The sequence below is a fragment of the Varanus komodoensis genome, unplaced genomic scaffold, assembly GCF_004798865.1.
Source record: "Varanus komodoensis strain SLA01 unplaced genomic scaffold, ASM479886v1 scaffold76, whole genome shotgun sequence".
NCBI classification, from domain to species: domain Eukaryota; kingdom Metazoa; phylum Chordata; class Lepidosauria; order Squamata; family Varanidae; genus Varanus; species Varanus komodoensis.
This window is the reverse complement of record NW_025336429.1, coordinates 2,275,577-2,303,471: the sequence shown is the minus strand read 5'-3', so window position 1 is coordinate 2,303,471 and position 27,895 is coordinate 2,275,577. Positions and strand designations below refer to the sequence as shown.

The 27,895-nt window shown below is 47.6% G+C and overlaps 1 protein-coding gene across 1 annotated transcript in view; it reads left to right on the top strand.

Moving 5' to 3' along the window:
* LOC123035066 overlaps nt 1–27,387 on the top strand; it is a 37,942-nt gene extending 10,555 nt beyond the window's left edge. Inside the window, exons 3-7 of the mRNA XM_044452905.1 lie at nt 1,354–1,480; nt 6,433–7,414; nt 22,634–23,243; nt 24,601–24,712; nt 26,193–27,387. Coding sequence (XP_044308840.1) covers nt 1,354–1,480; nt 6,433–7,414; nt 22,634–23,243; nt 24,601–24,712; nt 26,193–27,256 — 2,895 coding nt within the window. The 3' untranslated portion in view covers nt 27,257–27,387. The remainder of the gene's footprint in view (nt 1–1,353; nt 1,481–6,432; nt 7,415–22,633; nt 23,244–24,600; nt 24,713–26,192) is intronic.
* Nucleotides 27,388–27,895: the final 508 nt, after the last annotated feature.

Here is a 27,895-nt window from a genome sequence, read left to right as displayed (position 1 = left end):
AAATGGATTTAAATGCCATTTTCAGATGCTAAAGGATGGGCACCAGTTAGGACCAGCTAACTTGGTGCCCTTTTGGATGGCAGTTCCCATCGGCCCCAGCCAACATGGCCAATGGGGATGGATGTGGGGGTTGTAGTCCAAATGATCCGGTCAAACGATTGCCCTATCTGTCAGGTAGATGCACGTTTAAAAAAATTAGTGACATAGTCATGCAGTGCATCTCTCCATTATGGGGAAACAGAATTCCTCAAAGTTATTATAAGTAGTTAACTGCCAGACATTACACAATGGACTAAATGTCCGAGGGGTCTTCAAAAGTTTCTGCACTTTTATATTTTATAAGTGTATTTTATATGTATTTTGCTGATGGCATTACAAAGTTGGTATGGTGCTGGGGAAAACGCATCGTAAAGGAAGGCAACTGTGTAGAAAAGTGATGTAATTTGTTTTTGAAATTCTTTTAATAAATAGAGTTTTGAAAAGTGCAGACCCTTTTTGAAGAATCCTTGTATTATTACATTTGTCCCCTTGGCTTCCACAAATGCAAAGACAGAACAAGAAATTTAACTTCTAAAAGTTACATATTTCTTAGAATCACTCAATAAAAAGCATATCTTTTCAAAAGATGATTGTCCTTCCACCCACCTCAGCAAGGGAAGGATATCTATATATTCTGAATATCAAAAGAAAGATTTTACTCTAAAATAAAATGACTAAAATCTTCCAGCAAGAAGGAATTAGGAAAATGAACTCTGCCTTTCTTGGGAATTCCTTCCTTGCCCCTTCCAGTCTGCCAAAAGCCTTAACTGGTGAACGGGTATTAATTGTAGACAACATAAAAATCAAAATAAATGAAAAACAGTTCCCAGATTAGTTTGATTTAATATGCTTGTTTTGGTCTAAATTTGAATTGTTATTAGTTTTAATCTTTTAAAGCCATCCTGAAAGTGTAGGAATGGGGTGGTATATAAAAATAAAAATTAAAAAGGCAGCTTCACAGTCCCTGCTCTGCCTTTCAGCCGTTTTTTGTCTTCAGATTGGACAGCACTTCAAACAGAGGATGAGGCCCTTTCTCTGACAGCCCTTCAAACAGAGGACTGTCCCTGTAAAAGAAGACACGTGGCCACGGTGTTAACATGGGCTTCAGAAGCTCCTGTAGGAAAGTTCAATTGCTTGCTTACTTGTTGATAATCTTGTTTGATTAAAACAGGCTTCCCAAAGAAAGTTCATATGACACCCTTATTTACTAGCGTTTTGGCGCCGGGCAAAGACTGTTCTATTCTCTAGGTATTTTAATAATTAAATTTTATTATTTACATTTTGATAATAATAACTGCTTGTTGATTTTTTCAGGGTCCAGGGATGTTCCATGTGGTGACCGTGAATTTCCCTGACACCGAACGGGCCTCATCGGGGAATGCACAAGGGCCACTTGGCAGGCCGGTCAAGGAAGAAGTCAATGAGGATGGCCACTCTATGGGTGAGTGCCTCTTGCAACCTGTTAGGCTTCCATATGGGTATCGGGGCTCAGGCACATGAGACCTGGCTTGTGAAAAGCACATGGGCAGGTGGCCAAGTGTGGGCTGAATTCGGATCCTGGAAGCATCTCAGAAAGCCATGCTGCAGAAGTGGGGACACCTTTACACTAATGTGCCGTCCAGTCATCTAACTCATGGCAACCCCGGGAATGGATGGCCCCCCAAATGTCCTGTCCTAGACACCCTGCTCAGCTCTTGTAAAGGCAAGGTAACGGTGTCTTGTGTGGAATCAGTCTAGTTCAGCCATCTCCAACCTGCCGTCTTCCAGACAGGTTTGGACTGCAACACCCAGAATTCCCAGTCAGTGGCCCTGCTGGATGGGAATTCTGGGAGTTTCAGTCCAAATGCCTCTGAAGGCCTCCAGGTTGCTGGGAACTACAGTGGTACCTTGGCTCACGAACTTAATCTGTTCCAGGACTCTGGTCGTGACCCAATTTGGTCGTGAGCCAGGTTAAATTTCCCCATAAGGTTCAATATAAATATGGTTAATCCATTCTGTAACTTTTTTTTTAATCACAGAAATTTGAAGCAGGTGTGCTTGGCGGGGAAGGTGGGCGCAATCGTGATCGTCACCTAATGCGGAGTTCGCGACCCCAGGCAAAATTTTTCAGAAATTTCTGTTCACGACCCGATTTGCTCGTGAACTGAGGCATGAGCCAAGGTACCACTGCATTTCATACTTCACCTTCTTTTTCTTCTGCCTTTGGCTTTCCCTGGCAACTTCTCCAGAAAGTCTTGCCTTCTCCTGATGTGCTCAAAGTACAACAGCTTCAGTTTCGTTATATTTGCTTCCAGGGAAAGTTCTGGCTTGATTTCATCTAGGAATTTTCACAATAGGTGGTGATAAAAGCACTGGAGCCAGGGGGCATTTTTGAAGCAGACAGGTGTACTTTAAACTATTCTTGTTTATTGAACATAGTCAGGAGTAAGGCGTCCTGCTGTACAACCTTGGTACCCAGAAGTAATAGAGAGTAAGCCTCAGGAAGGCTGCACAGTTGCACGTACCTTTACTCAGAAGTCAGCCGTCACTGGCCTTCTGGTAGGGCTGTGTGCTTGCTTCAGAATGAAGACAGTGCTCAGTGAGCGTTCATGCCCTTCCTTTGTCCCATTTTTGCCTGTTCTGTCTTAAGTTAAAAGAACCAAATTTAGACTAGACACCAGGAAGTATTTCCTCACTGTCAGAGGAGTAGGACAATGGAACTTGTTACCCGGGAAGGTTGGGGGCTCTCCGTTGCTAGAGACATTCAGAAAGCATCTGGACCGTGGGTCCTCAGACTACGGCCCGCGGGCTGGATCCGGCCCGCCTTGCCCATTTATCTGGCCCACCACAGCTTGCCGCGCATGCGCGCACACACACGGTGAGGTGCCGGCTTGCTTGCGAGGAGGTCATTTTGGAGTCGCTTGTGAGTAAGCTGGTGCCCTGCTGGGAGATCCTTTTCTCCGAGCAAGTCCAAAATGATCTCCTTGTGAGCCAGCCGGCCCCAGCTTGCTTGCAAGGAGATGGTTTTGGACTCGCTTGGAGGAAATGATCTCTGTGCACACGTGCCCCTGCCTTTCTGCGTGCGCATGCACCCCCCCCCCCCCCTCCGGCCCCCCCCCCCCCCCGTCTGCACTGCCTTGACGGCCCACACCCATCCCTGACACCTTTCAGCTGGGGTCCTAATCAAAAAGTTTGAGGACCCCTGATCCAGACAGTCATCTGAGCGGGATGGTTTAACTGGGAGTCCTGCACTGAGCAGGGGCTGGGACCCAATGGCCTTCTGGCTCCTTCCAACTCTACTGTTCTGTGCTTCTAACTTAGCAACATAGAAACTAAACGAGTCAGAAGGGGTCTCCTGGGCCATCTAGTCTGACCCTTGGCTCCAGCCAGCTCCAACTGGCTCTGCTCATGACATGCCTACCATGTGCATGTCCAGCCTATCCCTAAATACCCTCACTGATGGGGCTTCAACCACATCCTGTGGAAGCCCATTCCATACCCTGGAGGTCCTAACTGTCAGAAAATACTTCCTGGCATCCAAATTGAACCTTGGTTCCCTGAACTTTGCTCCGTTGGAGCGCATCCTGCAGGGGAGAACAGGTCTCTACCCACCTCCATGTGACATCCCCTCATGTACCTGTATGTCGCCAACAGATCCCCTCTGAGTCTCCTCTTCTGCAGGCTGAAGAGACCCAGTTCCCTCAGTCTCGCCTCATACGTCTTTCCTTGCAATCCAGCCGCCACCCTTGTGGCCCTGACTCTAGCCTGGCTATATCCTTCCTGTAATGTGGAGCTCAGAACGGAACACAAGACTCCAGCTGCAGGTGCACCAGAGTCATATAGAGTGGTAGTAATATCTCTCTTGATCTAGAAGCCATGTTTCTGGCTATGCAACCAAGGGTGGTGTTCTCCCTCTTGAAGGCCACGTCATGCTGCTGACTTATGTTTAGCCTGTAGTTGACGAGCCCTCTGAGATCCCTTTCACAAGTGCTGCTCTCCAGCCACTTGTCCCCTAACCTGTACTTATGACACCTATTCCTATGCCCCAAGTGCAAGACCTTGCACTTATCCTCACTGAATGCCATCCTGTTGTTCCCGGCCCACTTCTATAGTCTGTCCAGATCCTTCTGGGTCCGGAGTACCTGTTGCTCAGTTGTGGCCACTGCCCTCATTTTAGTATCATCTGCAACTTCGATCAGCACACTGGTCATCCCCTCTTCCAGATCACTGATGAAAAGATTGAAAAGGATCGGTCCCAGGACAATGCCCTGGCAGACCCTACTTGGCACTGGCCGCCATCCTGATGATTCCCCACTTCCAACTTACGCTAGCTATTGTAAATTTGGTTGAAAAAGCAGCTTTTAAATATGGTAGTGAAATTTTACAAAGTTTTTTTAAATTTTATGTATTGTTTTAAACTGTCCCAAGAGCCTCAGCTACTGAGCAGTACAGAAATAAAGTAAACTATAATTGTTGTCATTATTAAGCATTGTCATAATTGTTGTTGTTGTTAGTTGCAAAGTCGTGTCTGACCCATCACAACCCCATGGACAACATGCCTCCAGACCTTCCTGTCCTCCACCATCCCCCGGAGTCCACTTAAACTCACACCCACTGCCCCAGTGACCCCATCCAGCCACCTCATCCCCTGCCGCCCCCTTCTTCTTTTGCCATCTATTGTTCCCAGCATTAGGCTCTTCTCCAGGGAGTCCTTCCTTCTCATTAGGTGGCCAAAGTATTTCAGTTTCATCTTCAGTGTCTGGCCTTCTAAAGAGCAGTCAGGGCTGATCTCCTCTAGAACTGACCGGTTTGATCACCTTGCGGTCCAATGGACTCGCAGGAGTCTCCTCCAGCACCACAATTCAAAGGCCTCAGTCCTTTCGCACTCAGCCTTCCTTATGGTCCAGCTTTCACAGCCATACATTGCAACTGGGAAAACCATAGCCTTGATTATACGCACTTTTGTCGGCAGGGTGATGTCTCTGCTTTTTAGTATGCTGTCTAGATTTGCCATAGCTTTCCTCCTCAGGAGCAAGCGTCTTTTAATTTCTTGGCTGCAGTCCTCGTCTGCGGTGATCTTGGAGCCCAGGAAAATAAAATTTGTCACTACCTCCATTTCTTCCCCATCTATTTGCCAGGAAGTGAGAGGACTGGATGCCATGATCTTAGTTTTCTTAATGTTGAGTTTCAAGCCAACTTTTGCACTCTCCTCCTTCATCCACATCAAGAGGCTCTTTAGTTCCTCTTCACTTTCTGCCATGAGAGTGGTATCATCTGCATATCTGAGGTTGTTGATATTTCTCCCTGCAATCTTAATTACAACTGGTGATTCATCTAGCCCCACCTTTCTCATGATGTGCTCTGCATATAAGTTAAATAGACAGGGTGACAGTATACAGCCTTGCCAAACTCCTTTCTCAATTTTGAACCAATCGGTGGTTCCGTGTCCAGTTTGCACTGTTGCTTCTTGACCCGCATATAAGTTTCTCAAGAGACAAATAAGATGGTCTGGTACTCCCTGTTGTTTAAGAATTTGCCACAATTTGTTGTGATCCACACAATCAAAGGCTTTAGCTAGTCAATGAAGCAGAAGTAGATGTTTTTCTGGAACTCCCTAGCTTTCTCCATGATCCAGCGTATGTTGGCAATTTGATCTCTAGTACCTCTGCCTCTTTGAAATCCTGCCTGTACTTCTGGTAGTTCTTGGTCCACATACTGCTGGAGCCTAGCTTGTAGGATTCTGAGCATAACTTTGCTAGCATGTGAAATGAGTGCAACGGTGCGGTAGGTTGAACATTCTTTGGCATTGCGCTTCTTTGGGATCGGAATGTAAACTGACCTTTTCCAATCCTGTGGCCACTGTTGAGTTTTCCAAGTTTGCTGGCATATTGAGTGTAGCATTTTTACTGCATCGTCTTTTAGGATTTTGAATAGCTCAGCTGGAATACTGTCACCTCCACTAGCTTTGTTGTTGCTCAGACTTCCTAAGGCCCATTTGGCTTCACATTCCAGGATGTCTGGCTCGAGGTCAGTGACCACCCCATTGTGGTTATCAGGGACGTTAAGCTCTTTCTTGTATAGTTCCTCTGTGTAATCTTGCCATCTCTTCTTAATCTGTTCTGCCTCTGTTAGGTCCCTGCCATTTTGGTCCTTTATCATGCCCATCTTTGCATGAAATGTTCCCTTCATATCTCTGATTTTCTGAAGATCTCTGGTCCTCCGTATTCTATTGTTTTCTTCTATTTCTTTGCACTGTTCATTTAAGAAGGCATTCTTTTCTCTTCTAGCTATTCTCTGGAATTCTGCATTCAACTGGGTGTATCTTTCTCTTTCTCCCTTGCCTTTCGCTTCTCTTCTTTGCTCAGCTATTTGTCATAATTATTATTGATTATTTCAATCCTCTCTTTATTCCAGCAGATGGTGGGCCAGTGAGGTCAAGTGATGAAGCCCTTGTGTGGAGAGATCCTCCAGGAACAGAATCGCATGGGTCGTCGTCGCTGGAACAAGCAGAAACTGTTGGCGGGTTCAGTGAGGCAAGAGAGAGCTATGTGAGTTGTGACAAACCAAAGGGAACACAGAAAAATGGTCCAGAAGGGACAGAAGGAAACCCTCCAGGAGGGAAGCCATCTCTGTGCTCCAATTGTGGGGGAAGCTTCAATCCCAGCTCGGGTCTCCTCGGGCCAGAAGGATTCCCTCTGGGAATGAACCCGTACAAATGCTCCGTGTGCGACAAGAGCTTTGGCCAGGTTGCCAAGCTCATTGCACACGAGCGGCTCCACACAGGAGACTGGCCGTACAAATGCTCTTTCTGCGGGAAGAGCTTCAACCGGAGCTCGGATGTCTCCCGTCACGAAAGGATCCACACAGGCGAGAAGCCCTTCAAATGTACCACCTGTGAGAAATGCTTCAGCCAGAGGTCTAAGCTGATCGTCCACGAGAGGTTCCACACGGGGGACAAGCCCCACACTTGCTCTTACTGTGGGAGGAGCTTCCATCAGAGGTCCGACCTGGTGAAACACGAGCGTATCCACACAGGGGAGAAGCCATACAAGTGCTCTGATTGCGGCGGCAGCTTCCACCGGAGCTCGGATCTCGTCAAACACAAGTGGATCCACACAGGGGAAAGGCCCTACAAGTGTTCCACTTGTGAGAAGAGCTTCCGGCAGCGCTCGGCTCTCCTGTACCATGAAAGGACCCACACGGGGGAGAAACCCTATACCTGTACTGCCTGTGGAAAAGGCTTTAGCTGCAAGGCACATCTTGTGCTCCACAAGAGAACCCACACTGGGGAGAAGCCGTACAAGTGCAACTTCTGTGGGAAAAGCTTCACCACCAGCTCATACTTTGTGAAACACCAGCGGATGCACTTGGGGCAAGAAACGCTGCCGGTTCTCTGAAAGGAAGGAAGGCCGCTCAGTTATAACTTCTTGGAGCAGGAATGCGCAATCAGCAGGGCCAGGTGACAAATCCCGACCTGGAATGTTCCCTCCAGGCTGCAGGTGGGAATCTGAATATATATTTAAAATCTCCCTGCACACAGAACTCTAGCACATCAGGGAGAAGCATTTTGGACATGCTAATTTTCCATGCACAAAGAGATTTTTCCTAGATGGAGCAGCCTCTACCTGCCATCAAAATTCAGGCCTCTACCTGCGGTCAAAATTGATCCAAGACAGTTGCTGATTGTGAGCATGGGATTTTTACATTTTGGACTAGCCAGAAGGTGGGGAAATTGGGCAGGGGAGAGAAGGCCTGTTATTGCTTGCCCGAGTGAAGTAACATAGGAGAGGAAAAAGCACAGGCCACATTGAGGAAGCCCGTTTTATAAAATGGGCAGGTGGAGTGAAAAACACCTCTTCATTTCCCAGTTATCTGAGAATTCAGGGGACTATATTCCAATGCTGGAGCACGTGCTTTGCACGCAGAATGACCCAGATATGCTCTCTGGTGTCTCCAGCTAAAGTAGCTATCTGGTAACAGGTGATGATGGGAGAAACTCTTCTTTTCCTGAGTCCCGGGCATGCCTGCTGCCAGTCAAAATAGTTAACATTGGTCCAGATGGAAAATCCATCAGACCTGTTATAATTCAGATTACTGTGTTTCCAAGAATGCTGCTCATTGTACATGGTTTGTGGAGAGCCTGCAGGGGAAGGCAGAGGGCAGATCTCCAAATGTTTTGAATTTCTATTCTCAGCATTCCTGACCATTAGCTGTGCTGCCAAGGGTTTCTGGGAGCTGAAGTCCAAGAGAATCTGCAGCTCTGCCTTCAGCCCATCCCTGTTGTACAGAACGGATTAAAACAAGAAGGTCCCTGTAGGTCCCTGTAGGTTTACAATCTTGGGTGGACAAAACGAATGCCCTAAACATAATTAAATATGGGAAGAAGGAGAGGAGAACCCTGAAATGAAAACAAAACAGGGCACATTGGTAAAGCAAGTAGGCTGGAATTATCCTCTTTGCACAGGATATAATTCTAGAACTATCAACATTGATGGTGATGTCAGATTAGGTTTTTTTGTAAAGTTAGGCCTATTTTAGATCTGCCTTCCCCAACACAGTTCTCCCCAAATGTGCAAAATGGCAGCTCACTGAATAAAAATTGCTGAGGTAGGAAGAACCATGCATGTTGCCAGAGCCTGTTTGTTTTATGCCCTCTTTCTCAGCTTCTCAAAGGCACTGAATTAGTTTGTACAATCACTGCAGCCCATCATGGCTAATTTAAGCTGCAGTAAACTATGGTGCTGGTGGGCACCAGATTACCTATTCAAGACCTGGTCAGAGCTTGCTATGTTGACTGCACCAGGGGCAGTTTGAGGGTTAAACAACCCTCACATACACCCTGGTTTGTTGTAAGGTTATTAAGAATTGTTAAACCCTTACACAATTCTGGTGACCAGGGTCCTGGTGACATGGCAAAATATAGCAAATCCCTCCCAGGAGTTAAATATTCAAAATGGCTGCCGTAAAATCATAGAATAGTAGAGTTGGAAGGGGTCATGAAGGCCATTGGGTCCCACCCCCTGCCATTTCACACCATCCAACTCAAATGGCTGTCCAGTTTTCCCTTGAATGTCTCCAGTGTGGGACAGCCCACAACCCCCCTAGACAACAGGTTGCACTGTCGTATTGCTCTGACAGTGAGGAAGCCTTTCCTGGTATCTAGCCTGGACCTGGGTTGTCACAACCTGAGCTGGTTATTCCATGTCCTACACTCTGGTCTCAGTGAGAAGAGATCTTGACCTTCCTCTCTGTGACAGCCTTTGAGGTACTTCTAGAGGGTTATCACGCCCTTTGTTCAGTCTTCCCTTCTCAAGACTGAACATGCCTAGTTCTCTGTGTCCCTCCTTATAGGGGAGTGTTTCCAAACCCTGGATAATTTTTGTTGCCCTCCTCTGGACCCTTTCTACTTTTTCTACATCTTTCTTAAATCTTGGTGCCCAGAACTGGACACAGCATTTCAGATGAGATCTGACTAGAGAGGTGTGTAGGGGAACTACTACTTCTCATGATTTGGAAGTAACTCAGTTTAATTCAGTTAACCATCCCTCTCCAATGGCTGTCCCACTACCTCTCGAGTGCCTCTGGTGTGGGAGAACCCACGACCTCCCTGGGTCATGGGTTCCATTGTTGTGCTGCTCAGTCAGGAAATTCTTCTTGATATTTAGCCAGAATCTGGCTTCCTGTAACTTGAGCCCTCCATTCTGTGTTCTGTGCTTTGGGATGATTGAAGAGCGATCCTTTTCTTCCTCTTTGTGATAGCTTGTCAAGGACTTGAAGAGTGCCCTCTTCTTGAGGTTAAACATGCCCAGCTCCTTCAATCTCTCCTGGTAAGGCTTTGCTTCCAGTCCCTGAATCATCTTTGTTGCCCTCCTCTGAACCCTTTTCCAGTAGCTGCTGCAACCCATGATGGTTTAAACAAGCCACAGTGATTGTGCAAGCCAACCCACTATCTGTTTTCTTAGGGTTCAAGTTCTGGCAGTGGGAAAATGTGGCCCTGCAGAAGAGGTTGGCCTCAGGACTGCTATCTGTGCCAGCCAACTTAATGGCCAAGAGCCAGGGAAGATGGGAGTTGTAGTCCAACAGCATCTGGAAGGCTATGGATTCCTCACTCTTGGGCTACAATATAATGGGTTCCAGGGCTTGACACTCAGCTGGGCTCAGTGATGTCATTTCTTAAGGGAAGTTTCTATTTCAGGATAGTGAGTACGAGAATGGAGCTGTGAGCCTTTGTCACCTTGATAGTACAAAGGGTGTGTAAATAAGCTGAAATATGCACTGCACTGTCCTTTCGGGGCAGGGGTTGGTCAGTGTGTGAACAGAGCACTGACCCAGATGGGGTGTTGGTCCCTGTGCTTTGCCAGATTGCCCACTTTTGGGAAAGGAGGCTGCACTAGATGGACCTTCGTTGTCAGATCCAGCAAGGTCCTTTTGACATTCTCACGCCAGATGTCAAGCCCGCTGTGGCAGGTGTACTTTGGCCTACAGTTGCAGGGCTATGAATTGGCCCCAGAAAGTGAAAACTAGGGGTGCCTGCCGGAAATGAGTTTATGAAATCCGTCTGTTCCCAGGATGTTTAACCCCCTTTTTAAATGGCACCTCACAGAAACAACTAGTTTGCGATGGACCATGGAACAGAAGCAGCTGTTGGAAAGCTGTATTGGAGGGCCAAGGGGATGTTGGGCCATTGGCCAAGTCCCTGCTTTGTATGTTGACGGCGCAGGTATGGTCCCTGGTACCTCCAGGTAGCAGAGCAGCCGTTCCGCTGCAGATTTGGGAAAGACACATTTTGCACTGATGCTAATAAGAGGCGTCAGTTTTGTAGCTGAAAAGCAAGAGGATCCACTACCAGGATATGCCAAGGTGGTTGGCAATTTACCTGACTTGTAGGTGTGGCCTCCTGGTGAAACAGAACAAGGTAGTAGAATCCTAAGGTGGCAGGAGATGTCCTTAAAAAAATACTCTGAGTGTATGTTATTCATTCATTACCTCATTCCAAATAAATGCATGAATTATTTTCTGAATTACATCCTTTCATACATTAGATAATATTAACAAAGATTTGTAAGAATTCAGAAACCCAGACCTGTACCCTAAGAATAAATAAGGTTGCACTGAGTCCTGAACTTCCTCCTTCCAATATAAAGAGGCTGCTTTTTGCTATGTATGGCAATGGCCCAGGGAGGTTGTGGGCTCCTCCACACTGGACAGCCACCTGAGAGGGATGGTTTGACTGGGAGCCCTGCGCTGAGCAGGGGGTTGGACTGGGATCCTGAAGATCTGGTTTCTAGTCCTCACTTAGCCACAAAGCTCATTGGGCACCTTTGGGCCAAGTTTCTCAGCATAACCTACCTCACAGGGTTGTTGTGAGGATAAGATTGTGAGGAAGATGAGGATTATCTAAGCTGCCTTGAGTTCTTTGAAGGGCAAGGTGGAATATAAATATAATAAATAATATCCTTCTCAAATTCCAATCATAATTCTCATTGTTCAAATTTCAATTGAATTAATTTTTCTTAATGTTTGGTGGGTTGACCCCCTTTGACTTACTGCTTATTAGCAATTGAGCAGCTGTCAGTGTACAGACATTTTTGTATTGTTAATTGGAACTATATCCTTGATATATCCAGGAAATGTTATTTTTGAATGAGAGAGAAAAAAACCTTGCAAGCAGAAAGAGAGAACCTTGGGGAGAAGTGCTCTTCCTTCTCACCCTGCTAGTTCTCTCTTTGCAGGGTATCCTTTATGAAAGGGAACGTTCAAAAGAAATAGCAGTCAGTTTTTCGGCCTCAGGACTTTTAACAACTCATTCTTCTTACACAGAGAGACTGTGCTGTATTTTCAGTTGAGGAAGTCCCTGAGTTAGCCCTCTGCTCTTTGACTCGCCTGTGCAGGTGAATAGCCTTCAGAGCTCTTGGTAGGAAGGAGCCCTTAATGGTTTTGTTTGTATGGGAGGAAGCAGTTGAATTGTGTAATGGTGCTGCTGCTGGTGGTGGAAAGCTTGGAACCGTGAGCTTTGCAACAGGTTTGTGCTTGCTGCGGCGTGCCTGAAAGCTGGATCGCACCGTCAGGCCTCCATCTGCCAACGCAGCGTTTGCAAATGACTCACTGTGTTGCTCTGAAAAGTCATTTTGTATAATTCTGTACGCCTTTCCTTTGCTACGGAAGATAAAGGAGGGCACAGTGTTGTCTGAACAGAACTTGTATGGATCTATGTTTTGCAAAAATGCATGGGTACATTTTAATCGCTTTCCTTGTGGTTGAAATGCCACTTTCTATGCCTGTATATAATCTGCACACTTCTCTCTATGCCTTGATGGAATATATATGTGTATTGTCAGCAATGCCATTCTGGTAGCCATATTTCTTAATGCACAGCTATGCAACTCTGGAAGCTTTGCGTGTGACATCGATAACCCCTCTTCTTCCTCTCTAAGCCTGACTTTGCCAAAGAACTCTTTGCCTTACCACATGTCTGCAAAAGGGACTAGTCCTCAAAGGGGAAAAAGGTGCCCCGCCATGGGCCCACACAAATCGATTGCCTAGATGGCGGGTGGGGGAAGCAAATCTATTCTAATTTTACAACAGTTTCCCTACTTGCTTGCCCTGCATAACTGTGCAAATAGATCTTTTGAAACCTGCCTTACTTCACATGCATTTCAGCTTTGCTTACGTATGCTGCAGTATGAACCCTGCCCAGCCATAAGCACACCACCCCGAGCTATTTCTTGGCACCCAAAAGGCATTTTATGTGCAATGCATGGATCTCCCTAAACTTTCTGTGTCTGCCTTTTGGCCTTTTGTGTTTGTATTTTAGCAACTGGTCTGCATAAAAGTACTCTGCTACATCGATTTAAGGAATATATTTGTGTGCCATTACAATGAAACGCCACCACAACCGACGACTTTTCTGCAGGAGGAAATGTTGAGAAACAGCCCGGCCTATTCTTGCTTTGATGTAATGGTTACATGAAGTGGGCCCTTCTGGACCAAACTGCCACTGTCTTGCTCATACTGAGAAATGGTGCTTATGATCATGAAGTTCTTGCTTACCCAAGAAGTCACCGATCAGGAAGGGATCAGCCATTGCTTCCCCAAGCCTTAATAACTCTCCGTTCCACTCTTACATCTCCAATCCAGACAGAATGGCAGGAAAGCTGCAAGTCAGCCACACCGCATCTGTTCTTCCTTACCTTTGCTGTGACCCCAACTTGCCCCTCGCAGATTACTCTGCATGTTTAGTCAAGCCATTGAACTCACGGGGGTGGAAAAACTATTGGGGCTGGCAAAAGGCCACGGGGCGGTGACTCCACCGGCATGTGCCCAGCTGGAGTTCCCTGACCCTAAAAAGCAGCATCTGGGGGAACGTTTGCATTCTTCGACTTGGTGCTTACAAGGGGACTTTGCCTGCAGATTGCACACAGGATGGGCAAGACCACCTCTGCTTTCTGACTTGAATGGTAATCCACTCAAAAGACCCGGTTCCCTGCCTTTTCCGGCTGCTAACAACCAAGGACAGTGCTCGCTAGCAATTTTAATGTTGATTATTATTGTCTTGTATTCTGGTTGTGCGTGCTTGTTATGCCATAGTCCTGAAATAAATATCCTTTTGATTTAAGGGTGCTGGTGTTTTACTCTGGTCTTCTGTCCCAGGCCTCTACAAGTCCTTCTTGTCTCCCAGTGATCAGGTGCGGTCCGGCAGCAGAAGATGGTGTGACTCCAGAGAGAAGGGCTAGTACCAAAAGGCAGAAAGTTCGAACTTTTCTCTACCATCCCTTCACAGACGTCTCGGGACAGTTTACAACAGATTAATAGAATAAAAATAGAAATAAGAGTAGCAGTTGCACCGCATCTGATGCTAAAATATAAAACCACTAAATAAAACAGGTTAACCATTAAAATATTGGGACAATAAAAAGGAATCACAGAGAGCTGTGCAGAGCAGAGGACTGAGGAGGAGGAGGTGAGCTCTCCTGGGCAAAAGGAATTCAAGATTGGTTGATCTCTGGTATCTATAGCTTGGATTGATAATATCAGCTGCCCAGAGAGCTTTGGATAGGGGGTGGTATCGTGAATGATGATGATGATGATGATGATGATGCTCTTATGATTGGGGTTATAGCAGATGGTTCATTCAAAATGTCGGCCCCGTGAGCAGCGTCAGCAAAAAAGGCAAACTTCTTATTGGGCATCTCATTAGGATGAAGGGAAGAAATTAAATAAAATAATAATATGAAGGAACTGTACAGAAATTAGCCAAGCCGGTGCTCTTGAATGAGAAGGTGTAAAACCTGTTCTACATGTAAGACCTCACTCTGGAGAAAAGTCATATCTGGGTGCCGAGTCTCCATGGCAAGTCCGTTGGCACACAGGTCTTGTGAAACAACAGAGAATTTCCACAGGAGAAAAGCCGTGCAAAAAGATTCCGCTCAGAATTAACCCTCGCTGCACATGGCAGATGTTTCTTGTAAGGGAAACTTCATGAGAGGTTCCCTGTGCTGAGAAAAGCTTGAGCCGGAGCACCTCTGGAAAGGTTTGTGGCTATTAGCTGCAATCTAGGATACATGTAGCAGAATGAGTTTGCTGGTCCATTTCAAGACTGCGGGTGGGTAACTATGCTGGTAGGGACTGTACCACTTCAGACCTATGAGTGTTCTTCAGCATATTAAAAACAGCCACTACAAGAACAATCCTAGTACTTCAGGGAGAGGCTGGGTTGATTTCCATCTGCAGAGTTGTTGGTTGAAGTCCTTCCCCTCCTATTTTGTGTCTGAAGTGCTTGTAAGGGAAGCACTTCAGTCCTCTGCTACCTCAGGACACTTCAGCCTCCTTCCCACATGTTTTTGCTGCGGGTGGAAATCTGCTTCAGAACAAAACGCTTAACTCATATGAAATCCTGTGAAAGAAAAGCTGTATGAAAGGGTTTTCCTGCTCTCCTTCCACCGTCATTCACCTTGTATCCCGTATAACATTCTAGTTGTGTTTAGTCTTATAAATGCTCTGAAAGTAAGAAAGTTAGCAAGGCCTTTTTGTTTTGATTTGCAAGGCGCAAATTAATCCCCTAAACAATCCTCCTTAACTCTTAGAACTGTGTTATAAGATGACAGGCCTAACCTGCAACAGAAAGTTGCAGTGTTCAGCACAGCTGTTTAGGAACCCAGCTCTTGCTTTGGTCCCACAGGGGGCAGTGAACAGCTGTGGCCAATGAACCTGTTTTGGGGGCTCCCTCCTCCCTTAAGATTTGTTCCAGTTCCCCAAGCCTGCTGCAACCTCCTCCATGCCTGGCGCCATTTTGTTGAACCTAAACGGGATGCAGGTGGCGCAGTGGTTGAAACCGCTGTGCTGCTGGGCTGGTTGATCGAAAGGTTGCCAGTTTGAATCTGCACAATGGGGTGAGTTCCCGTTGCTCCATCCCAGCTCCTGCCAACCTTGCAGTTCGAAAGCATGCAAATGCAGGTAGATAAAAAGGTACCACCTCGGTGGGCAGGTAACAGCGCTCCACGCACTGCGGTGTTTAATCATGCCGGCCACATGAACACGGAGACTGTCTGCGGACAAACGTTAGCTCCCTCGGCCAAGAAACGGAGATGAGCACCACCCCCTAGAGTCAGGCATGACTGGACTTAATGTCCAAGGGGAAACCTTTTTGTGGCAGTCGCCCTGTCCACAAAACCAGAAAGAACAGGGGTTATGGTAGCCCCTTTGCTCTGGTGTGTATAAGTGTCCTGCTGATTTTATTGCTTTTTCAGGAAATACAGCACAATCAGGAAGGAAAATGGACCTGGTAGGCATGTCATCATAGGCATGTCATGAATGGATCCGGCTGGAGCCAGGGGTCAGCCTACATGGTCCGGGAGGCTCCTTCTGACTCACTCAGTTTCTATGAAAAAAGAAAGGGCCGGGGGGAGGAAGGGAAGGGTAAAATGCATCAGTTTGCTGATGAGAGCTGGTGTGATGGAGTGGTCAGAGTGCAGGACTGCGACGTGCGTGGAGCAGAGCTTGGCAGCAGAAAGATCCAGGCCAGCAAAATAAAACCAAAATATTCTCTGTGTGTCTCTTCCAGAGGATCCTCCAATGAGTTCAACAGGGCTTACTCCCAGGTAAGCAAGTACAGAATTGCAGCCTTAAGTGGAGGGATATGTTCTTCCTTCTCTGATGCACATAAGAAATGCTGCGAAGGATCGGGCCAAGTGTCCTTCTAGTGCAGTGGTGGTGAACCCATGGCACCCGTGCCGCAGCAGGCATACAGAGCCCTCTCCATCGGCATGTGCACAAAGTCACCCCAGCGTGGCCCCGGCAGCCGAACAGCGGAGAAACAGGGGCCATGCGCATGCTCAGAAAGGAGTAGTGGCGCCAGGTGATGATGTCACGAGCCACGACTCATTAGCTGCGACTCGTCCAAGCTTTTGCGTGGCCGGTCAGAGCACTGCCAAGGATATATATATATTGCTTGGACTGGCTGTGAGTTGTTTTTTCTAAACTAAAACCTCAGTATTCCGGTTTTATTGCAGTGTTAACACTTAGCAATAAATAAGTGGGTTTTGGGTTGCAGTTTCGGCACTCAGTCTCAAAAAGGTTCGCCATCCCTGATCTAGTGCATCACTGCAGACGTGGCAGCTGGGAGCAGAGGGTGCGGAAAATGATGTTGAAAGGTCTGGACCTGCAAAACAGGCCCTTCTTCCTGGATGTGGAGTGGAATGCAAAGGACCACCTGAAAGGGCGACTTCTTTTCTTTTATAACTTCTTTTATATCGTTTATATTTTTTATTTATTTTATATTATTAATTTTAATTTTATATTGTTATTTTATATTGTATTGTATTTTATTGTGTTGTAAGCCGCCCCGAGGCTTCGGCAAGGGGCGGCATAGAAATGTTTTAATAATAATAATAATAATAATAATAATAATAATAATAATAATAGTGCTGTGTGGGGCACAGGAGGCTCCCATGACCTCCAGGGTGACAGCTGCAAATTCCACAACTCCCTAGGTGACTTCATGCATGACCCACAGCTGGAGCCCCAGTGGGGCAAGATGGACTCTGAAGAGCGGGTTCTCGTTGCACAAGGACCGCAAGTACTGCTGGGACCAGAAGGCGAACCAGAGAGGGAGCTCCTTGTGCATCGGCCAGACCTTCAACAGGGGTCTGGTGGGCAGGGGTGCCAGGTCAAGACTCATGTTGGACTTTTGGATGCCTCACCAGATTCACGGGCCTGGCTTTTACTGCTGTGTGCACAGAGCGCTGGACTAGATGGTCCTTTGGCCTCATCCACTCACGAGGAACCCAGAAACAGGCCTTGAATGCAACAGCCACCTCCCACCCAGCTTAGTAGCCTAGGGCTCCAAGAATTTGCCCATTTAAAGCCCTCTATGACTTGAGCAACCAGTTGCACAGCCAAGGAAGTCCTTCCTTTTACCTGTCCTGGACCTTCCACCACTCAGCCCACCATGGGATGCTCTCTTTGGGTTCCAGCATTATGAAAGCAGGAAAAAACGTCCCTCTTGCCACCTCCATGGGATGCAGCCCTTCACACATCTCCTCACTTCCCTCTTTTCCAAGCTAAACAGTCCCAGATGTTTTTTAAGGCAGGAATCCTAGACTCACTGGCCTGGAAGGCAGTCACACTGACCTCAATAATCCCAAGAATGAGATTATCCCATGCATGAGTTGGTGCAGCTACATAGTTTTTTAAAATCTTGGATTTTGGTTAGGCCTCGTTTGGAGTCCTGTGCCCAGTTTTGGGCAACACAGTTGAAGAAAGATGCAAACCAGCTGGGAAGTGTTCAGAGGAGGGCAGCAAGGTTGATCCAGAGACTGGAAACAAAGCCCTGAGGGGAGAGATTGAAAGAACTGGGCATGTTTAGCATCAAAAAAAGAAGTCTGAGGGGAGACAGGATAGTCCTCTACAGGTACTTGAAAGGCTGTCACAAAGAGGAAGGTCAGGATCTCTTCTAATCATCCCAGAGTGCAGGACACGGAAGCCAGTGTGGTGTCGTGGTTAAGAGCATGGGACTGGGACTCAGAGGATCTGGGTTCTAGTCCCCACTCAGCCATGGAGCCAACTGGGTGACTTTGGGCCAGTCACAGACTCTCAGCCCAACCTACCTCACAGGGTTGTTCTTGTGGGGATAAGATGGAGTAGGAGATGTAAGCTGCCTTGAGCCCTTTGTAGGAAAAAGGCAGGATATAAATCACAATATAAATTAAAAAAAAAAATAAGGGTCTTAAAGAGGAAGCCAGGGTCCGGCTGAGCATCCGGAAGAGCTTCCTGCAGTTACAGCAGTACCACAATGGAACCCATGACCCAGGGAGGTGGTGGGCTCTCCCACTCTGGGGGTATTCTGGCAACTGGACAGCCATTCAGAAGGGATGGCTTAAGCGGGAGTCCCGCACTGAGCAGGGGGGTGGCCCCCCATGGCTCTCGGGTCCCTTCCAACTCTGCTATTCTATGATCTGCCGGTCCTCCACTAGGGAAAGCTTTAGACAGCAATCTGCATACCTTCTCAACGGCGGCATTCCATGAGTCCCTGCTTCTCCATTCCTGCTAAGTTACAGCAGCAGTGTTTGCCAACCCTGATTTTAAAAAGAAACAAAGAAAAGACATTCTCTGAGCATGTGCAGTTTCACATTTTTTTAAACACGTAGATCCCAGGACTTTTGCAACAGGAGAAATAAAATTGAGTTTGTTTCTGTTGTTATCCTGGGCACCAAGCATGGGCCAATAAAAAGCAGTTTACTGGGAGAATCCACACCACTTTGTTGTAGGAAATGGATCTATTTTAGAGCAAAATCAAATGATTATTATAAATAACAAATTATTCAGTTAAGAATAAAACTAAAATTGCATCTGGAGGCTTGCACACAGCCAGGTCAGCTGCCCTCTAGGAGAGGAAGATGGGGCGCGTGGTGGCAGCCCTGGGGGACCCTTCCAGGGCCATGATTTTAAGTGCTCCTCTCTGTTAAGGAAGGTGGGCCCCCAGTCTTGTGAAGCCAGGGGGCTCAGCCCCACGCTGCGACCCACTGACATGATGAGGATGAGGATGACAACTATCTCTGATTTTATTTCTAAACAGCCCTATAGGCAAAGGTCTCCGGGCAGTGCGGAGCAGTTCACGATCACAGATCCAAACAGCGAGAATCCTGCCATCGACAATAGCGAGACGCCTGGAAAGAAGGAGTTAAAACCAAAAAGGAACAGCCGTTGCAAGAGAGGATTTGAACCGGGCGACGTAAACAGGGAAAAGACCCTTCCTGCTCGCTCCCTCTGCAACCCGCCCGGGAGCACCTGCTGTTTGAATTGCGGCTCCGGACTTGCTCCGGCGCTACGCGGAGCGGGCCTTGCTGCGGGATCCACAGGGGAGGTGGGTGACGCGAGCGCTGGGGGCTGCAGGGGGGCTGGATCCTGCAACGGGAGGCCACGGGGAGGGCGAGATCATGGAGCTGCAGGACGGAAACAGCAACCCGTCTTGGCTGTAAGGAGGCCTTTCCCACAAAGGTCCAGACTCTTGGACTCCAAGGCCCAGCATCCAAGACACTGGCAGGGCATCGGGTTGGGAAAAGTTGCTGTAAAGGATCAATTTCCTTGCAGCGTTTTCTACAGGTGTGGTTTTGCCAGGCAAGGTTATACTAAATCGGGGGAAGGCAATGTGGGACCCCGTTTTCTCCTTGGAGTTTTGGACCGTGGTTGTCTTGCATGGAATGAAAGCTCTCCAAGATGTCCTCTCCATGACATCGCTGGTTAGCTTTCCCAAATTCAAGGCTGTGCCTTCCCTTATGGAGTCCAGTCATCTCTTGGTTGGTTTTTCTAGCTTTGGACTACAGCTCCCATAATCCCTGGCCATTGGTCATGATGGATGGCGCGGATGTGAACTGCATTCTGGAACTGCTGGAGGGCACCAGCAAGAGTGGGCAAGGTTGGGCACCGACCCAGGCAGCTGCAAGGACCCACGGCTTGACACTCCGATTGGGGTCCCTCCAACTCTTTACCGTGGCAACCTGGTTCTTGTGTTTTATCTCCCCTGGGCCAGGCAGCCGTGGTGGTCACAGCCGTCTCGCTCCCAGCCTTGTGCCTGCCAGCGATGCATCGTCACAGTTAGAGTGCTGAAGTGCGATGGGACTCAGGAGATTCAAGTTGTGCTTCCCGGTTGGCCACGAAGCTTGACTGAAGAATCTGGGGCCTGTCCCTGCCTCTCAGACCAACCTGCCTCACAGGGCTGTTGTGAGAAGAAACTGGAGAGGAGCAGGTATAAAGCACCTGAGCTTCCTTGGATAGAAAAAAGCAAGTGAAGGAAAACCTGGTTGGCTGGAGAAAATCAGGAGTTTAGGACCTTTTCTTTGTGGAAACATGTATAAAATTGCATCCTCAAAGGATAATTGCTGAGCACAAAATCCTGACTTTGTATACAGGCTGATAGGACCCAACCTAGAGGCGAGTGACTAAAAAAGAGGGACAGATCCATGAGGAAGGCCGACTATGGAAAAGGCAAGCTGCATATTAGGAATCCCTGAGAGAAGGACCGACCCCCCCCCCCCCAGGGTCACTCTGCCCTACTTTGGTCCGAAAGGATGTGGCGCAAGTGGGAAATGCTGCATTTCCCCCCAGCCCTGGTGAGAAAAGACCTAAACCCTCACTGGCCATTTTATATATATATATAAATAAAAATAAAGACATTTTTATGCCGCCCCATTTGCTGAAGCCTTGGGGCGGCTTATACAATAAGTTAAAATACAAACATTAAATTATAACCTTAAGTTAAAATGCTTGTAAAATGTAAACATAAAGTTAAAACACAAAAATAACAATATAAAATAAGTCGCCCTGGCCAGATAAAATCCAATAATATTAACAATTAAAATGACGCTTAAATAAAAAGGTCTTCGCCTGGCGCCGAAAAACAAATAACAATGGCACCAGGTGGACCTCTGGTCAAGGCATTGGAATTAGCTCACTCAAGTTTAGGGGTAACAATCCACTGCTTGAGGTAGTAAAGTATAAAAGTGGAGGGAGGAATAAAAGAAGAAGGATTAAACTAGGTAAAAAAGGGAAAGACGAGGGTGGGTAGCACCAGCCAAAAATATAATATGTGGAGCTCACCTCACTTTCCCCGAGACCCTTAAGTCTTGTTGTACCAATAGAACAAAAAAAAAAAAAAAAGCGCACACTTACACTACTCTGTTTGTGTATATACCGCCTTTCTTGTTTTGTCTTGTTCAATCACAAAGTCTTGCCTGACTTTCCATGACTCCATGGACCACAACAAGCCTCCACTGACTCCCAAAGTTCACCCAACCCCACACCCACCAGTGACCCCATCCAGCCACCTCAGCCTCTGCCGTCCTCTTCTCCTTGTTAGTTAGTCTCTTCTCCTTGTTGTTAGTCGCGAAGTCATGTCCAACCCATCGCGACCCCATGGACAACACTCCTCCAGGCCCTCCTGTCCTCCACCATCCCCCGAAGTCCACTCAAGCTCATGCTGACTGCCTCAGTGACTCCATCCAGCCACCTCATCCTCTGCCGCCCCCTTCTTCTTTTGCCATCTATTGTTCCCAGCATTAGGCTCTTCTCCAGGGAGTCCTTCCTTCTCATTAGGTGGCCAAAGTATTTGAGTTTCCTCTTCAGGATCTGGCCTTCTAAAGAGCAGTCAGGGTTGATCTCCTCTAGGACTGACCGGTTTGATCGCCTTGCGGTCCAAGGGACTCGCAGGAGTCTCCGCCAGCACCACAATTCAAAGGCCGCAATCCTTTGGCGTTCACACTTCCTTATGGTCCAGCTTTCACAGCCAAACATTGCAACTGGGAAAACCATAGCCTTGACTATACGCACTTTTGTTGGCAGGGTGATGTCTCTGCTTTTTAGTCCAGGGGCTGGAGCAACATCTCTCCCCACAGTCTGGGATTGTTTAGCTGAGAAAACTGTTGGGGAAATAGAATTGTATTAAAAGGTTGCATATTTTTGTTCTTGCTGGCATTGAAATTGCCCTCGTTTATTACAACCGACCAGTGAAATATTGGTTTATTTATTCCTACAAGGAACCCAAGACAGCTTCTGCAATCCTTTTTCTCTTCTCTATTTTATCCCCACAACAACCCTGTAAGGTGGGTTAAAAAGAATAAGTGATTGGTCCAAAGCCACCCAGCAAACTTCATGGCCACATAGGGAAAACCAGCCGATTCTCCCAGGCTCCAGTGCAACATGTTCAGTTCTTTGCCCGAGTTCACATGGATTCCCTAGGAAAGCAGGGGCACAAGGGAGCACTTATGGTTAGACTGAATGTGTCATTGTTATTCTGTTTTTCTATCCAAGGAGGCTTGCAAAATTAGAAAAACAGGACAACAAGGAACATGCAAACAAAACAAAGTTATTGGAAACACTATGTACATATATATGTATGTATACATAAAATATTATTTGTTTATATTAGCTCGCACCATTTTTACGGCTTTTTTTTTAGCAAATGTGTTGGGATTTTCATGATTGATCTAATTTTTTACATCACCTTTCTATCCAGAAAAATGGCACTAAGTAATGGCACATGATTAATTTTCAGAAATGGCGGGTGTTTGCTGAAATGCCCTCTGGGTGGAGAAAGAATCTCTCCCCGCTCGTCTCTCCCCAGTTCTGGGCTGGAGCAAAGGAGGGGTGCGAAGCCAAAGATGAAGATGGAGGAGCAGGGGTTGGCAGCCTCCGGCCCGGAGGCGGTGTCAGCGATAGCAGGAGCACCCCCTCCTGGCCTTCACGTGGGGTCCGCCCGGCAGAGCCCGCGGGCGACAGAACCGCAGCGTGTTAAGCAGGAGCCCAAGGACAGCCTGTCGCTGCAGTGCTGGGAGGCACAGTGGCAAGACTTCCTCAAGGCGGTGCAGTGCCCTGAGAAGGAATGGGGAAGCCCGCGGCTTCCAGAGCCCGAGGCCTCCACCGTTCGCCCCTCCAGAGCCGCTGGCTCGGAGAGACAGCGCCAGAACTTCCGGGAGTTCCGCTACCAGGAAGCCTCCAGCCCGCAGGAGGTCTGCCGCCGTCTCCGGGAGCTTTGCCACTGCTGGCTGAAGCCGGAGAGGCACGCCAAGGAGCAGATCCTGGAGCTGGTGATCCTGGAGCAGTTCCTGGCTGTCCTGCCCTTGGAGATGGAGAGCTGGGTGAGGGCACACAGCCCAGAGACCTGCGCCCAGGCAGTGGCCCTGGCTGAGAATTTCCTGCAGGAACAGCGAGGAGCCAGGAGGCCAGGAGAGCAGGTAAGGACATCTTCCTGGCTTTGGGTGTAGTTTCAGCAAAACTCTTTGTGCGGTATCTTAACTCTCACAGCTCACAATCAGCAGCTGCCGCTTCTTTGCCTCCCCTTGACGATCACCTGCTTGCTTGCGGGCAAGGAGGGCTGCTCATCCTCACAACCCCTGCTGGCTGGCTTGCTCGCTGCCTCGGTCTGTTGCTCCAGCCCTTCTGGAGAGCTGGAGGTGGGTGCGTGGAGGAAGTGGTGCTGGGTGAGGAGGAGAAGCAGGTCGAGGAGGTGCTCCTCAGTGGCAGCCGAGTCTTTCTTCGCGGCAGGTGAGGAGACCCATCCTGCAGGGCCCTGCTCGTCCCTCCCATGCCCTGTTGCCACCCAGCTGCATCTGCTGCCTGAGGTGACTGCCTCACTTTGCCCAACAGCAGGGCTGGCCTTGGCTGTCCTGTGGAAAATGGGTGGATGCATTCTCTGTCGCTCCCGGGAGCAGGAATCGGACTGACAGCTGGAAATGGTGGGCACATCAAATAGTAGAGTCGGAAGGGGCCATGCAGGTCATCGGGTCCAACCTCCTGCTGTTGCAGGACACCAAGCTGCACCACCCCACACAGATGGCTGCCCAGTTTCCCCTTGAACGTCTCCAGTGTGGGAGAGCCCCCCACCTCTCCAGGCAGCTGGTTGCCCTGTCGTGTTGCTCTGACAGTGAGGAAGCTTTTCCTGATGTCCAGCCTGGACCTGGGTTGTCGCAACTTGAGCTGATTATTCCATGTCCTCCACTCTGGCATCAGCAAGAAGAGATCATTGCCTTCCTCTTTGTGACAGCCTTTGAGGTACTTCCAGAGGGATATCATGTCCCCCCTCAAATCTTCTCTTCTCAAGGCTGAACATGCCCAGTTCTCTTGGTCCCTCCTCATAGGGCTGTGTTTCCAACCCTGGATCATTTTTGTTGCCCTCCTCTGCACCCTTCCTAATTTTTCTGCATCTTTCTGAAATCTTGGTGCCCAGAACTGGACTGTTCAGTTAAACACCAGCAAAACCTCCTTGGCAGTCAGGGCCAACTGGGGAATATCCACCCTCAGGGATCTACCTGACTGGTCGGCCATTTGCAAGGGGTGTTGTGGTTACAAGGCGCCTTCATGGAACAGGCTGGACCAGATTTCCTGGAAGGCTCCTGCCAATTCCGACATTCCAGGATTGTCCTGTCTAGCCCTGAGTGATACCAGCTCCTCAGGGTCTCCGGTGGAGGTTGCTCACTCCCTGGTCCCTTTAGCTGGGGGTGGACCCTGCAATGCTTTGAGCGCAACTCTGCAATGCAGCCATCCTGTTCCTCTCGTGCCGCCGGGACTAAAATACTGGAGGTTGTTTTCCAGGGATCGCGGGGGCCGTGCTGGAAGGAGGATGCTGCAGAAGGTGGGGCTGTGCCGAACCTGCTTGCCCAGGGGGAGGTCAAGCAAGAGGGTGGCAGGACCACCAGCTTGTCCGGTAAGGATTGCTGGCACCTGAGTCTATTTGTGGCTGTCAGGTGAATACAAGAAGTGCCACACCTGATCAGAATGGGTGATTTTTGGAGCGTCTGCCACGGTTTATATAATACGTTGTTGGTTATTGGATTGCACTGTGAGGAAAACGCTACATGAAAGGTGATTCAGAAAGACCACCATCAGCAATATGATGGTGAAGGAAGGAGAAGTCCAGTCAGGGCTCTCCAAGCTTTTTGGTTCGGGGGCACGTTTGAAATTCTGGGAGTTCTTGGGCACTCTCACAAAATGGATGCTTTGGGGTTGGGGTGGGGCATGCCCATACCTAACCAGCTTCCGTAGTGATGTCTGGTCATAAAATACTCATTTCCCAGAAGGCAAACTGGTGAGACTTTGAGCAAGTGGCCCAAGAACTTAAGTCTAAAGCAGAGGTGGGGTCTGTGCAGCCAAATGCTAAGTCCTTGTCAAAAGTGGATGCTGCTAGTCCTCATGATAGCAGAGGAACTCATACTTCAACCACCACAAGTCTTACAATGGTCTGAAGATTGTACTGCTGTTGCTGCCGCCTTTGGACAGAGATCCTACGGTCATCAATTTTGTCTGGATACTATTTAAGCTATATGGATTGTCTATATGAATGTACAGTAAAACCTTGGATTGCAAGTAACTTGGTCTGCAAGTGTTTTGCAAGACGAGCAAAAAGTTTTTCTAAATTTTGACATGATAAATGAGCGATGTCTTGCAGTAGAACTATTACATGCGCTTTGAGTGCCAGTTCTTCTCTCTTTCACTGCGGTTGTGAGGACAGCGTCATCTCCCCCCCCCCCCCCGAGCCTCCCCCCCTCAAATTTTTGTGATTAAAAAAAAAAAAAGTTACAGAAAGGATTAACCTTATTTACATTGAACCTTATAGGGAAATTTGGTTTGATCTACAAGTGTTTTGGATTACAAGCATGTTTCCAGAACGAATTATGCTCACAGTCCAAGGTTTTACTGTATGTGTTTGAAATAGAATTTCTTGATTTTCCCCTATTTGCTATTGTTTGAAGGTTTATTCTGATTGGCTAGACTTTATTTTGCTCCTCTCCTCTCTATTTTTTCTTTGTTTCTGCCATAATTGCAAATCAGAAATAAGGAGGCAGGAGAAAAATCAGTTGATTAAGCCCAAATAGAAACAGTGCAACACCTTGCTTTGCAGCAATCTAGCTTCCCAGGTTTTTTTAATTTAAAAAATATCTTAGGAAATCAGTTTGAAAGATGTCAGGGAGCCATTGGCTGCCAAGAGAGCAGCCCGGGGGCACCCCATTGGAGACCCCATCTCAATACATAATACCTCCCCCCCCCCGCCCCCAAGATTCAGTGACCTCTCTGCAACAGTGGAAGAAATAGGGAATCAAAATTTCGTGTCTGTCTGTCTCTGCAACTTTAACCTGCTTGAGATCTGTTTCTCCTATGAAACCTTATCAGTTTATCTTTTGTTGCAGGAGCTGGTGAACAGCAGGGTGAGAAAGGTAAGGAACCACATGGGGTCTCAAAGGAAGGAACAGAGCACCAGATTCTTGAGGAAAATGATAATGTGGACAGACCAAAACAGCAGGAGGGAAGTGAGATGGAGGAATGGAAGAATACGTTGATTGCTTACCGAGGTGATCATTTCCATGCAGTCATCGCGCAGCAAAGAATCCCCAGTCGGAAAAGGAGTAATAAATGTACAGTGTGCAGGAAAGTTTTCAGAGATGAATCATACCTTAATAAGCATCAGAGAACCCACACAGGGGAGAAACCTTACAAATGCCCAGACTGTGGAAAGAGCTTCCGTTGGAGCTGTGACATGCATAGACACCAGAGAACACACACTGGAGAAAAACCATATAAATGCTTGGACTGTGGAAAAAGTTTTCATCGGAGTTTCAACCTTCATAGGCACTGCAGAACCCACACTGGGGAGAAACTGTATGGATGCTCAGACTGTGGGAAGAGTTTCCGTTGTAGCTCAAGCCTGATATGTCATAAGCGAACCCACACAGGAGAGAAACCCTATGAATGTTTGGACTGTGGGAAGAGATTTCGGCTGAGCTCAAATCTTATTAGTCACAAGAGAACCCACACTGGAGAGAAACCCTATGAATGCCCAGATTGTGAGAAATGCTTTCGTCGAAGCTCGCACCTTAATACCCACAAGAGAATCCACACAGGACAGAAACCATATAAATGCTCAAATTGTCCCAAAACCTTTTCTGATCAATCCAACCTTCTTAGTCACCTGAGAATACACACTGGACAGAAGCCATATACATGTTCAGACTGTACCAAAACCTTCTCCAATAAATCCAACCTCCTTAGCCATCAGAGAATCCACTCAGGAGAGAAACCCTATGAATGCCTAGACTGTGGGAAAAGCTTCAGTGTGTGCCAGTATCTAACTAGACATCAGAGAAGACACACAACAGAAAAACTGTATGAGTGCTCAGACTGTGGGAAAAGGTTCAGTCAGAGCCAGTACCTTATTCGACATCAAAAACATTCTCACAGGAGAAAAACTACGTGAACCAGACCTTTTACTAGAGCTTGCACTTAAGTGCTGTAGAAAGGCAGGTGCAAAATGAAAACCAGGGGTGCAGAGCCTCAGGCTTGGGAGCGAGATCTGCCTTCTCAGGGTCCCCAGAAGGTCACAGCTCTTCCTTGGACCTACCGCTTTTCCCCAGCCACAGAATGTTTGGTAGTTTTCTGGCTTTTCCCCCATTCTGAGAGGTTGAAATGCCTCTCCTAAAACTTAGTTATTGGTAGTAAGACCTATAAGGTAAAATGGGCTGTTATTTGGGGATTTTTCCCCCCAGTTTTGGGCCACGCCTCCTTTTGCCTTTGGCTCCTCCCACCACTGGAATGCTGCCTTTGAGAGATGATTCAGAATAGGAATTCAGCTGAAAGAAGTTGTCACCCCTGCTATAAATACTTGGAATTGTTGGACGTGATGGAGTTTATACACAAATGTTACCCGATACCAAATAATTTACATGGAACTGGAAATGTATATCTGTATATCAATAATATTTGGTATTCAGGTTACAGTTTGCTAGGTTTTCTTCCATACAGTTGCTCTGCCCTATTAGGGAATCCTGCACCTTCAACCTGTAAGTATAGTCTAAGGAAACAGCTCTATGCATGCTTAAACAAGGCCCTGCAACTC